Below are 13,253 nucleotides of genomic sequence, written 5' to 3' on the forward strand. Positions count from 1 at the left end.
TTTCTTCAACCAGCTTCAAGGACCAGCCACTGGCATCAAGCAACGCAAAACATCTCCTATCTCATTGACTGGTAATTAATCACCAACTGAGCATTACTACGTGTTATAGGACTGTATGAACGGCTAGATAGAACTGTAACTTTGTTATAACCTGATTATAACTTCTGAGGTCTTCAGCCTGCTGGCTTTTGTGTAACTTAAATGTTCACACCATCCCTGCAGGGGTCCAAGCTCCCCACATCTCCTCTTTGTTTCACACACACACACACACACACACACACACACACGCACACACAAACACATTTGCTTTTAGCTTTAGTTAGTTATTGTGTTTTGTTTGTTGCATTTATTAATTTGTTAAAAATGTTTGTGTTTACCATATGTCTGTTTATTTAATATTACACAAAGATGAATGAGCCAGCTTCTACTAAGAAAATAACTTTTAAATCATTTAACTGAGTAAACTATTACATTTATCGGTGTTCAACCCTTAATTAGTAGTTTAATATATTTAATGAGACTTTTATATTATTTACTTGATTAACGATAAGTTTATTGAAAATATTCAATCTCATAATCTGAATGTGAGTCAAGGCCCTACATCTAATTGGTTCTCCGTGTGAAGTTTTTAATAAATTAAAGTGATTATTTTTAAGTAATTTTTTTAATTAATTTTCTTTTTCAAATATTTCATTTGATAGTCATACATTTGATCCAATTAACCTAAATTACCTACAGCATGATCTTGGCCCGACCAACTGCTCCCTACCGGTTATTGGATTTTCGGATGAATATCTGACATGTCAGAAATTTTGGTTGCCCGTTGTCAGGCTCACACACAATTAAAGCAGAGCTACAAGTCGATTCCCCAAAGTCAGTGCCTTTCCTCACTGCACCTGTACAAAGTGGCTAACAGCGTCTGAAAGTGCCAGGGTTAAATGTTACAGATCTTCATATATATGTACGTAAAGCCTACTGTATAGACCTCCTCCACTGCCACAGGCAAACTGCTACCTACCACAGAGCATTCAAACAAATCTTTACTAATAATTGTCAACTGTAAAAACAGTCCACAGGGGCTGACAGGTCAATTTATTTCTCACTAGTGATCGGACAATACAGTATGAGCAAATAAATCCAGAGCTTTGCCTTTACATCACAGATGAACTACTAGTACAGTATCAGGTGGAATTAAACAACAAGTTACCAAAATGAAGGCTGTTTATTAAAAATGAATTCATACAGGTTGGGGACCCCTACTACAGTGGTCTGGGTTAAGCCCTAATATACAGGTATATACTGTATATGCAGTGTTGGGAGGGTTACTTTTAAAATGTATTCCCCTACAGATTACTGATGTGTCCTTAAAATTCAATCTGTTATGTATTCCCTTGGATTAATCAAGTAAAGTAATGTATTCTAAAAACTTTTGGATTGATTTTAACTTACTTCAAAATCAGCTATCTGTCTGTTTTTCTCTTTCTGATATTTGGCATCCTGCAGTCAAACACATTACAGGTGACGGACCAGCAGCTACTACTCATTACAATTATCAATAACATTTCAATATCTTCAAATCTATCTATTTATCTATATCTATCTAGCCTTCCCTCCATCCATCCATTCATCATCTATCTATCTATCCATCCAAGCCTTCAGGGTTGACGGGGTGTAACAACCGTCCCTGGGCCATCAGCCATGTTTTGACCTCATGTGGCCTAGCTTAACTGCTACTTTGGCAGATGTTAGACATTTATTATTTCTATCTTACAAAACAGTGATTCTAAAAATATATGCTTCGATTTTTATTTTTTTATTTATAAATATTTTTTTTTTTATTTCCTATTTTGAAAGGGCGTTACGTCACGTCTTAACAGCCGAATAGGAGGTGTTCCGTTTTTATTAGCAGTAGCTTTAAACATCCTGAGCCATCAGAAAAGACTCATGTCTTGTCCCACCTTACTTGCGCCTTGTTCAATACTTCTTTTTGAAAAACACTTTTATATCCATGATAGCAAGCCCTGTCTGCACTCTCTCCTTCTGTCTCTCACGCTCATACAAATGGTTTTGAGGGTCGCGCGCTAGGTAGAGATGAGGACCAAACCGTTACTTCTAAATACAGGAGGGTGTACAGAGGTTAGAAATAGTTACTTTTTGTCAGAAAACAGTGAAATAAACTGTTAATTTCATTTATTTTACTCTAAATAAAATGATTTATTAATCGAAATTTTCTGATTAAGGATGAAAGGTTCACTTAACACAATTTACACATGTTTTAATATTTAAGGGCCCCTGTCAGTCACGGGCCTTAGAATTGTCCTAACCTTTCCACCCATTACGGCGCCCCTGCACACCACCACCGTAGCGGCTCGCTTCCACAGTCCCACCAGTGTGTTGCAGTAAAGTAATCTGCAATGTCATCTTTTCTAAGAAAGTAACTATGTTATGAATACACCAATTTAAACAGTTACTATTACAGAACTCGTTACTCGTATTTTAAATACATAACGCGGTTACGCGTAATCCGTTACTCCCTAACCCTGTGTATATGATATGTATACATGTTTCGCTCTGCTGCTGTGGAATCACATCCCACGATGCTGCAATAAAGGCGGGCTGCATTACCACTGACCTTCTAAATAGTTCCGTCAATGACTTTGCCTTTGTTATTTCCAGATCAATGAAAGTTCAGCTGGGCTGCAGACCAGGAAATGAAATACAGCATATGACTTTGCTTGATACTATTATGCTACATATAGGGAGGATATGCTCATACTTGCCTTTTCAATGAAAGCAAATGCCTGCCTACAGATTTATGTTTGTAGGGTGATAGGACCGTCTTGTCACTACGTTTCTTTTACTTTTTTATGACTGACTAACTGCACGGAGTAAGACACAAGCACAACACACATCGGTTTAACTCCTTTTCACTTACAATAAATCAGGAGAAATCCCCTTGACCGTGGTTGTTAAATCATCTTGCAAGATGACCTACTGTATATGTTTTATATAGTTTACCACTTAGAATATCCTTCCTTGACAGTTTCCACAATCAGCACAAGGTTTATAGCTTTTAACTTACCCACACAGGAGTCTCTGTGTTCTTCGAATCCGGCGGAGCACACGCATCTCCCGATGGGCACTAGCCACTCTCCCTCAGCGCTGCAGTACATCTTGGGCGTGTCCCTCTCCTCTGCGTGATCCACACACTGACCCCTGACCTCCACCAGAGAGGATGAGTCAGCACCCGTCACCACATCGGTGAACACGGCCAGGTTACGGCTCACACCCACGCAGCGTTTGTAGTACACACGCACCGAGGTGAGGGCAATGCAGGCGCCGATGTCCTGGAAGGCAAGGTAGAAGCCACGTCTAGTCAGAGGGCCCACGCCTCGCACCTGGGAGAAGAGGAGGGGTTTTTATGCTTCTATCACACACACTTTAGGTAAGCATGAGAGTGTAATGTGGTTTTGACAATGACAACGATTGCAAAATAGGATATATCATGAACAAGAGTGTGTGTGTTTTTTTGTCTGTGTGCTTGTCTCTCCTTGTTTTGGGTTACACACTTTTTACTGAAGCTGGATGTGGTAGCAAGGTGGCCAAAGAGCACAAAACAGTCTTTTTAACAACAATAATTAAATAAACCACTAAAGGCCCTACTAGCATACTAGTAATATCTTGGCTGTATCAGATTCTATTTGCAGTTTGACCTATGCAGAGTAATTCTGTAACTACAAATTGCATGTACGCTCAGCTGAAGGAAAACGGTTCCCAAAAGCCTATTCCTAATATACTATAACACTGTCAGGCTCACATCACAATGGACACTATTTGAGTATCCTCATCCATGCTGCAGAACCAGAGATATCGTCTTTTTATTCAAGACGACTTCTTCCTTGTCAAAATCTGGTGCCTATATTACCAACAATGCACTTCTACCACCTACAGCTAAGGCTATGTTCAGAATCGGATACTAACATTCAGCCTACTACACACTCAGCTTAGTATGTACGCTAAAAATAAGTATGCCATTACCAACAGACTTTTCACAGTGAAGTATACCCAAGGAGGACAGTCATGTTAATGCAACACCTGTCACACATGCACATAGTAAGAAGATGATTGAAAATAAGTTTTCAGGGACTGATTAATTGATGTGTTTGTTGTGAAATGCTTGATAGATTTACCTTTTGTAACATCTAAAAATGATTTAATGTGTTTTATGGTGAAACAGCATACAATCTATGACAAGAAAACGCTTCGTTTTGAGGTGTTGTAATGCACATAAGTAACTACTGCCCTGGGCACACTCACACGGTCCGCCCATACCGTGTCCCGGGCTTTAGGGTACTTGTCCCCCCCTCCCTCTCCCCCGCTGGCAAGCCCGTTTGTACACACACTGCCTGGGCCTCCATGCGTCATCACGCCGTAACACGTCACACGCATTGATTGACGTCATCGTGATGCGTCGCTTTGTTTACAAATCTTTCCATAGACCTCAGAGTTTTTGTGCGTCTTGTCCGACTGTTTTTAAATATTTTCATCCGACCAAATCTGCAGTAAACACTCCACCTCCGCATCACACCAACGTGAACCTTTTGCCGCCATTGTTGTTGTTGTAAAAATGTCCGCGCATGGTCCGTCTTTTTTTTTATCATTTCCGAACAGGCAAACATAAAATGACGTCAGAGCCGCCATAGGCCTCGTGCTCGTGCTGGTACACGTGCGCACGCTGGTGCTCGTACATGTGTAAACGCGCGTACAAAAAGCTCACCTCTCCCAAACGGTCCGTGGCCGGCAAGCTGGCTGCAGCTAGGCGCAGTGCGGTTGTACTCACACTGGTCAAGCGCACCAGGCTTTACCCGTGGAACCTGTTTGGGCACGGTGCGGATGGACAGTGTGAGTGTGCCCTTAGATCCGCCAGCTGCTAGTGTGGCTGTAAAGCATTTCCAGCTGTCTGTCCAGCCGAGATGGGGACTCGAGATTTGTTGTGCACATGGAAGTGCACAATCTTTCTATTACTGTACTCTTTTGGAGCATTAACATCAGGAGCAGAAAGTCATTCCATCCCACAGAGATGAGTGAGCGGCCACACTCCGCAGATGACACCATAAGAAGCCAGCTCTGACTCAACTCCTGTGCCAGATAATTCAGTCTCATTGGTAGAGCGTGTCGCCAGCGTTCTCTGCGTCCTGGTAACACTTTAATATTTGAAGAGAATTTTGCCCTGACCCATTTTTTGTCCTCATCAGCTCGGTGCCTCGCCGCCCTGCCTTCCACGCGCTCGCCTCAAGCCTCCGGCCGTCAGCCAACGCGGACACCTTGTGTTAATCTCTTTGGACACCTTCTGTTAATCTTTTTGAACTTTTGTTAATAAACACCTGTGTTCATTCGCTCAGTCTTCCACTTTTGGGTCCTCCTCCTTGACACTCCGTAACAAAATGTTTTCCATCATTGACATGATTTTTTTTTAACAATGATGTAAAAGTCTCAAGGCCGTCTGTCATTTTAACAGATTGGAACACTGAGGGTGATCTACTGTAACTTTAATTCACATCCTGTCAAGTTAAGCTGAGTGTGTGCTCCGTACAGCAGCAGAGCAGCAGGAGTCAGGAGAGTTCACGATTGCTGAGGATTTGGTAGCAAAACAAAAAGCAAAAACACCTATTTGGCAATACTTCAGACTTAAACGCAATCCTAACAGGCCAACTGATAATGTTAATGAGACAATCTGTAAACTGTAAACTCTGTCGGCCAGATCGCAGCCAGAACGTGGTTCAGCTGCTCCTGTTGAATTGATGTTTTCTGTGTCAACCCTTTGTTTTGTCAAGGTAAAAGACATTGTGGTGGTGATTTAACCATGGATTTAACCAGACTGAAACGATTGCAAGAAAAATAGGCACAGGAATTTGACGCGCTGAGACTGTTGCAAGAGAGGGCAGTCAACATCAGCCACTACGGCCATGAATTACTTTTTCACATAGGCTTCTACTCAAAGGGACAGTAAATATTCCCTTGGGGACTGGATCCGCAGGCATTGTGTGGTTACATCAATGCTGCTCAGCCGCTTACACGGTAGAGTCAAAATCCATACCCTAGCATGGTCAGAATGAAAACAAAACAGACAACAGTTCATGTGTCTGAAAGCTAACTAAGCATTCATGTGTAGTCAATGGAAAGAAAGTGTACAATGAATTATACCATGTTTTTAAGATTGTCATCTTTGTAAAAATGTCACTTTACACTTCACTATCCAGTATCAAATTTGAAGCTGTTATCAATATCAAAGTATATCCCATGATACTGAGCTGTTTGTTTTATTCTACAGATTTGCAGAACCGAGCACAAAACTGCTTGAGTAACAAGACTGGAAGAGGCTCCCTGGGGCTGTGGATGTTTCCAACTTGTCTTGAACTCATGCGGAGGTATACGTGCTGAGACTTAGAATGAACTTACAACCTAAGGTGAGACATTGCTTCAAAGAGCCTGAACTGTCATTTACCTGTTGTATCAATCAGTATTTCTTCTGTTATTGAGTGATGTTGCTCATACCTCAGTGTTGAGTTTAAGTCTGCGGACTCCCAGGTCCACCCCTGTAAAGCTCTCGTCAGCAGCAATGGTGTCAATCTTAATGAACTGGTTCTCCCGTACAGCAGAGCCTACTGCTCTGTCAGACTCGTAGTAGTACAGGTTGAAGGTCTCCTGTTGAATAAACAGGGTATTATGAATAATGTACATGTTAAGTGTGTTACAACATCACTAATAATTGACTCTTTATACAAGTAATATAAAACCAAATGTAAATGCAACCAAGAAACTTAGATGGAACAAAACCACCTCTGGAGAGGGTGTAAACGAAAATGTTTTTTTTTCTTATTTTCCCAAAAATGTATGCCAGGTTCTCATTTTAAGGGCTGAAGTGCTTGCACGCCCCAGAGCTACAGTACAGGGATGTAGTACTTGAGTCCGGACTCAGTCTTGCCTTGTTGGACTTGGAGAATTGTCTTGGACTCGCATTTAGATTTGTTCAGGTTGTTCCTGGTTGCTGATTCAGGATCAGTTGTACAGAATGTAGCATTAATTGTATGCATTGATCAGATTGTTGTTAAAAGATAGACCAATCTTGTTTCTAGATCCATCCTGACTCCTTAATCACTGGAAACACATGATTGCCTATTATCGTCTTGAACAGGCTCTGGACTTGGTCTTGACTTGGATTCAGCTGGACCTGGTCTAGTACTCCACTTAGAAATGATGAAACTGGTCTTGAATACAGCCCTGCTACAAGGGTGACCAGATGAGAATGGGTGAAATCTGGGACAGGGGACTTGGCCAAAGTGAGCTTGGCCTCCAGTACATTACATTCAGTGTCAACAAACAGTAACAGTACACTGCAATTACCTAGTTGTGGTTGTCTGCCTCTGCCAACCAGTCAAGATCCAGTTCACATCCAAACTGTCCAGACTTAATTAATGTATGAAGTGAGGACTTTGAAGGAATTTCAATAAAGATATTAGGTGTATTTGGTGGTGAAACGTGGATGCTTCACACACATCTTCAGATCTCTACAATCAGCACAGTTTCAACATTACTGTCACCAATTCAGTATCTGACCAAATGTTGCCCCTTCTATTCCTGAGGTAAGGCGTTTAATAATGAACAGAAACATTATGATGTCCCATTAAAGTTGACCTTTGACCATTTGGACATTAAATGTCTTCACTTCATCATTTCATTCTGGTTGAAATTTGTGTGAAATGTTTTTGAAAGGTGCTATATAAAAAAAAGTTATTGTAATTAGTGTAGGGATTCTTGAGTTATGGCCAAAACTGCATTTTGTGATGTCACAGTAACTTTGACCTTCAACCTCCAAAATCCAACCTTGAGTCCAAGACGACATATGTGCCAAAGTTGAAGAAAATCCCACCAGGGGATCCTAAGAAATCATGTTCAAAATGATGGGATGGACAGACGCCCCAAAAAATTATGCCTAGGGCGAAGGCATAAACATGTGAAGGTCACATCTCAACACTGAAATGTATACATTTTGGTCATGGACATGGCATCAATTGTCATTTTTAAAAAGAAACACTGTTTTATGTGTAACAGTGTCGTCTGCCTCCCCTCCATTTGCCAAATTCTTTCCTGTAGACAGTGCAGTGCTGATCCATGGGTAATTCCCTCCCCACTTCTCCCAATCCCTGAAGGAAAGTCTTTGCTTTTTGGATGGATGTTCACCAGATTCCAGCACAGCGTGATCCATGTCAACGATGGATGGTTTCCCTACATAATATTTTAATTCAACATCAAAGCTGCTATGTGTAGTTATGCATAGTTGTTTATCAATGTTCAGCACTGTACACGGCTAATAAACTGCAACTGCCATAATTCATGTAGGCTATGTTTTTTTTTATCAAGCTATAACTAATCAAAACTCAGGTTTAGTCTAATTTTGGGGATTGAGGACAGCTGCTTGTAATCTGGGATTGTCCTGAATTTCCACCCTATATTATCTACAAGACAATGATTATTTGGTACCATTGCTCTTTTCAAATATCGGGTACAGCCAGGATGTCAAAACTCTCTGAAAGGTCTTGAAAGTAATAATAATAGTTTCCTAACTATGTTTAAAGACCACTGTGAGTCTTTTAATCATACCCAAATATAATATGAGTTACATTATATTCACGTAAGACCTATATTACAGCTTTGTCTCCATCTCTCACAAATGTCCATCCTTCTCTCCTTCCCGTAGCTTTCCCACCCTCCTCTTCCCTCCCTGTCTGAGTATTACCTTGCAGGTGCCCAGTACTCCAGGCATGCTGTTGCAGTCTCTCAGGGTGAACTTGACCTCGATGTAGATCCTCCTCGCTCCGTCTCGAGGGAGCCAACTCGTCCTCAGCCAGTTGTTCTGGCTGGGGCTCATCACATTACACACCTGATTCAGAGTAAGTGTTATTAACAGTGACTCTTGCAGCAACATACATTATGAGTAAACGCAAACATTATAGTCTTTAAAGGAGCTATCTGTGATGGCATTTTCCCACACTCCTGTGTGGTGCTCTATCCTTTTTGAGGAGCAGAACAGCTGTTAGTAGCTCTTCACAACAGCTAATATGTATTCAGGTGAGGAAGCCTGAGCTGACATGAAGACGAACCTGCACTCAGATGGTAGGAGAAATGTGATAATCACAAATTAGTGTGTTTCCTGCTTTGTGCCGTAAAAATAATTGCATACATTTTTTGACCAAACTCAACCCAGTCATACATAATGTAAAATGCAGTGTAGGTGGTAGACACTGACACTTATTTGAGTGACTACTTGGTTTATTGAAATCATGGTTATATCATTGTACTGCCCTCACAGTGTGTGTGCTTATGCAAAGCTAGACAGTCAGATAATGAATAGAAGTTCCTCAAAAAACCACAAGGCTTGACTTTTCTGAAACTGAAATTATTACAGAGAAAGAAACACAATTTAATCAACCACTGTACAAGTGGCATTGTATGAGGACATTTCAATTAGCATCCATGAATCCACAAAATTAAAAGAGTTAGCATCTACTGAAAGCTAGCAGAGTATATTCACCGTAAACATAACTAATTAGGTCTTCATCACAAAAATATGCAATCATGTAACACTGTCCACATATAATACTTACAGATAAATATTCTCCAAGGAAAAAAGCGTAGGAAAACTCCAACAATATGATTTCTTGACTGACACCAGGGGCTCTGGTGTCAGTCAAGAAAAAAAAAAAGCCATGAACTGAGGGCACGGATTGCTAAACCGTGCGCACAGTTGACTAAACTGAGGGCACGGATTATTAAACTCGGCAACCTGCGCCTACGGATATGATGTCAGCTACTTCAATGTTAATGAAAGATGCGTTTGACGTGACAATAAATGCAACGTTACAAAAGCAGTCAATGTACAGTGCTAAACACAATATAGCATCAACTGTAAGGCTACTCGTAAATGTTGATACATTGACTTACCTGTGAGGTGCGGTGTGTTTTTTTTCTTCTTTATTTGCATATTTTCACAAATATCATAATACAAACATTTGTATAAATTATTTTTGTGTCCATCCAATGTATTAATTATAAGAAATATTTTAAATACCGCTGATTACAATTATTCATCCTTTATCTATCGTTTTTTTCTCTGCATTTTTAGTTTTTATGTACTATCTCTACATCATTATAATTTAAGATTGTAACGTTCATTGAAATGAGAAATTACTTCCTTATGTTTATTTATTTTTCTCTTTTGAATATGATAAAGAAAAAATAAAGGATAAGAAAATCACACCGCACCTCACAGGTAAATCAATGTGTCAACATTTACGAGTAGCATTTATTGTGGTTGTCACGTCAAACGCACCTTTCATTAACGTTCAAGCAGCTGACATCACATCCATAGGCGCTGGCCAAGTTTAATTATAATCTCTGCCCTCAATTTAGTACATGGCTTTTTTTTTCTTGACTGACACCAGGGGGGCTCCGTAGATTTCAACAGACTGTTAAACTCACTTTTCTCACCTGAGCATGAGTACTGAGAATGCAACGGAAAAACACAGCATAGCTGGACTTGATGAGCCGAGCGCTCACTCCGAGGCAGTTTCTCTGAACCAAAGAACATATACTTTTTAGACCTGCTTCATTATTAACTTATGAACTTTAACTTAACATTTTAACTTTTTAACTCTTAAAGGCAGTACATTCATCCTATGTGGAAGTTACTTGCTAATGGTAGATTGTTCCATATCCATCTCTGACAGTGGTTTGGCATTTTAGAAATATACAAGTAACACGCCTGTGGATGGCTGCATGTTGAGAATATTGACTACACTTTAGTCATGTCATCAGTCTATTGTTTCTGGTGGATTTTATGATTTGGGTTTTTTTGTGACTAAAAGCCTTTAAAGGCTCAGTAGGTAGGAAAAACGGTAATTGTTGAGTCTACACGCGTCTCATTGCCACACCTCTGACCATCGACTGTATAAAAAATGGACGTAGGCTTTGGGGCCCGTTTTCTCAACTTGATCCAATCATATTCGCCTCTGGGAGCCGCCATGTTGTCAGATTTTGACTCCGCCTCATTTCCTTTTACCAAAAAAGGGCATTGATGTGACATTGGGTTAATGGGAATATTTCCCCATTCTTCCTGCAAAACTGTTCAGTCAACTGAGTTTAGTCATATTCTGTGGTGAGCGGTGATGGACACTCTTCAAGTCCATCCACAGATGTTTTGTAGGATTGAGGTCAGGGCTCTGACTCGGCCACTCTAGGACATTCCCCTTCCTGTCCTTAAGCCACTGTGTTGTTTTTATGGAGGTGTGTTTTGGGTCGTTGTCATGCTTGAAGGTGAACCACCTGCCCATTTTCAAGTGTCTAACAGAGGGCTGCAGGTTTTCCTCAAAAGTTTGGGTGGGCATGGCAGCATCCATTTTCCCTTCAGTCCTGACCAACTGCCCAGTCCCTGCTGAAGAGAAACAAGCCTACAACATAATGCTGCCACCACCATGCTTCACTGTAGGGATGGTGTGTTTTGGGTGGTGTGCTGTGTTTGGTTTCCATCAAACATAGCACTTGGAGTTCAGCCCAAAAAGTTACATTTTGGTCTCATCTGACCATTAAACCTTTGGCCATATGGCATCAGAATCTCCAATATGTTGTTTTTTTGTCAAAGGTATTACATTTACTACTCTAAGAAAACAAAATATGAACTTTTTGGTTTGCTAAAACTACGGAATTCGTGGTAGTTCTGCGATATATACAGTATATTTATTTTTCCATATTTAATCAAAATTGTTGCTGCTTATTTTTTACGTCTACAGACTTTTCTTAATCAACTTATCATTTTAGCTCTAATTTAACATTGAACACCAGATAAACACTCATCAGAGACTTTATTTTGTGTGCCCGGTCAGTGACTGGTGATTAATTATCACAGTTTGTGTTTTAAAATAAAGCTTAATTTACGTTGAGAAAAAAAAAACAGTTTCCCTGACATCAAAGTGATATATTTCACTTGAAGTTCTTGGAATAATTAAGTCTAATAAAAGACTGAGAACATAACACACCTGGTACGTGTGGATAGGGCTGAAGTATTCGTCCATCTCATTAATGGCGTCCCACTGTGCAGAGAGAAAGGAAGAGAGAGGGAAACATTGAGTCAGTCACGTTTTTCAGATTCATATGAAGCAAATCATTCAGCTGCTGTCTATATTTCCCACAAGAGCGTCTGTGCCTATGTGTCTCACTAACCGCATCTGAAGATTATTGGCTTTGACTTCAATCATGTGATGACTCCTGTCACCTTTGAATGAGGTTAAAATCCATCTTCTCTTTCACTCTTTTTAAAAAAATCTTAATTTGAAAATCTTAATAAACACTGCTTAACCGGAATTATTGCTGGTTTTAAATATGCTGATTTATTGAGTCGGAAATAGGTCCAAATCAGTATGAAGACAAATTGGACACATCCATACTACATCTTGTTCGCAACTCTCTAAATGCTCTTGATTTAAAATGAAAGATGAAAAGTGAAGCTAAACCAACCAACATAAGTTTTTAGCCATGCTAGCTGTTTGGCCTTGGGGATAGCAATGTCAGTCTGTTTCAAGGTGGAAACACCTCAACAGCTATTGGATGGACTACCATGAAATGTTGAACATGCCCAGACTCTTAATGACTGTGGTGATCCCCTGACTTTTCTTCAAACACCACTATGAGGTCATCTACTTTGGATTAATTGCCATGACATGTTATACGCATGTTCATGTTCCCCCTCAGGATGGATTGTATCTTTGGAGTGTAAAGAGCGGGATAGGCAATGGCCCCTTCCTTACTTTCTACCCCCTTATTTTTATCTAGACTTAACACCTGTGACGTTTCTTGACTGTATCTTTTACTGTTACAACACCATCATGCTGCTAAAATCTAGCCACAGACAGACAGACAGAATTAAAAACAGCTGGCAAATACTCAAATCGGTCTCAGCGGTGGTTCCTGCTAGAGTAGGTGTCTGCAGGACCACATTTTGCCATGATCAAACACACAAACTTACAAGCTGTCGCGGCTGGTATTAACTTTGTAATGTCCTGTTTAACACATGTTGCAATCCAACCTGGTGAAGTTGCTTGCTTTACTTCTGAACATTTCACTGACGCACAGAAACACTTTAAACCTTCTACTTTCATTGTATGTGTAAATCAAGTTGATCAGTTATGGTACATTTCATT

The 13,253-nt window shown here is 40.3% G+C and overlaps 1 protein-coding gene across 1 annotated transcript in view; it reads right to left on the bottom strand.

Moving 5' to 3' along the window:
• epha8 (eph receptor A8) overlaps positions 1–13,253 on the bottom strand; it is a 156,538-nt gene that overhangs the window by 85,601 nt on the left and 57,684 nt on the right. The window contains exons 3-6 of the mRNA XM_083939932.1: positions 12,093–12,146; positions 8,798–8,941; positions 6,556–6,705; positions 3,083–3,398 (exon numbers count right to left, since the gene is read on the bottom strand). Of these exons, the coding sequence (XP_083796058.1) occupies positions 3,083–3,398; positions 6,556–6,705; positions 8,798–8,941; positions 12,093–12,146 (664 nt within the window). The remainder of the gene's footprint in view (positions 1–3,082; positions 3,399–6,555; positions 6,706–8,797; positions 8,942–12,092; positions 12,147–13,253) is intronic.

Source organism: Echiichthys vipera (genome assembly GCF_963691815.1).
Source record: "Echiichthys vipera genome assembly, chromosome: X".
NCBI classification, from domain to species: Eukaryota; Metazoa; Chordata; class Actinopteri; order Perciformes; family Trachinidae; genus Echiichthys; species Echiichthys vipera.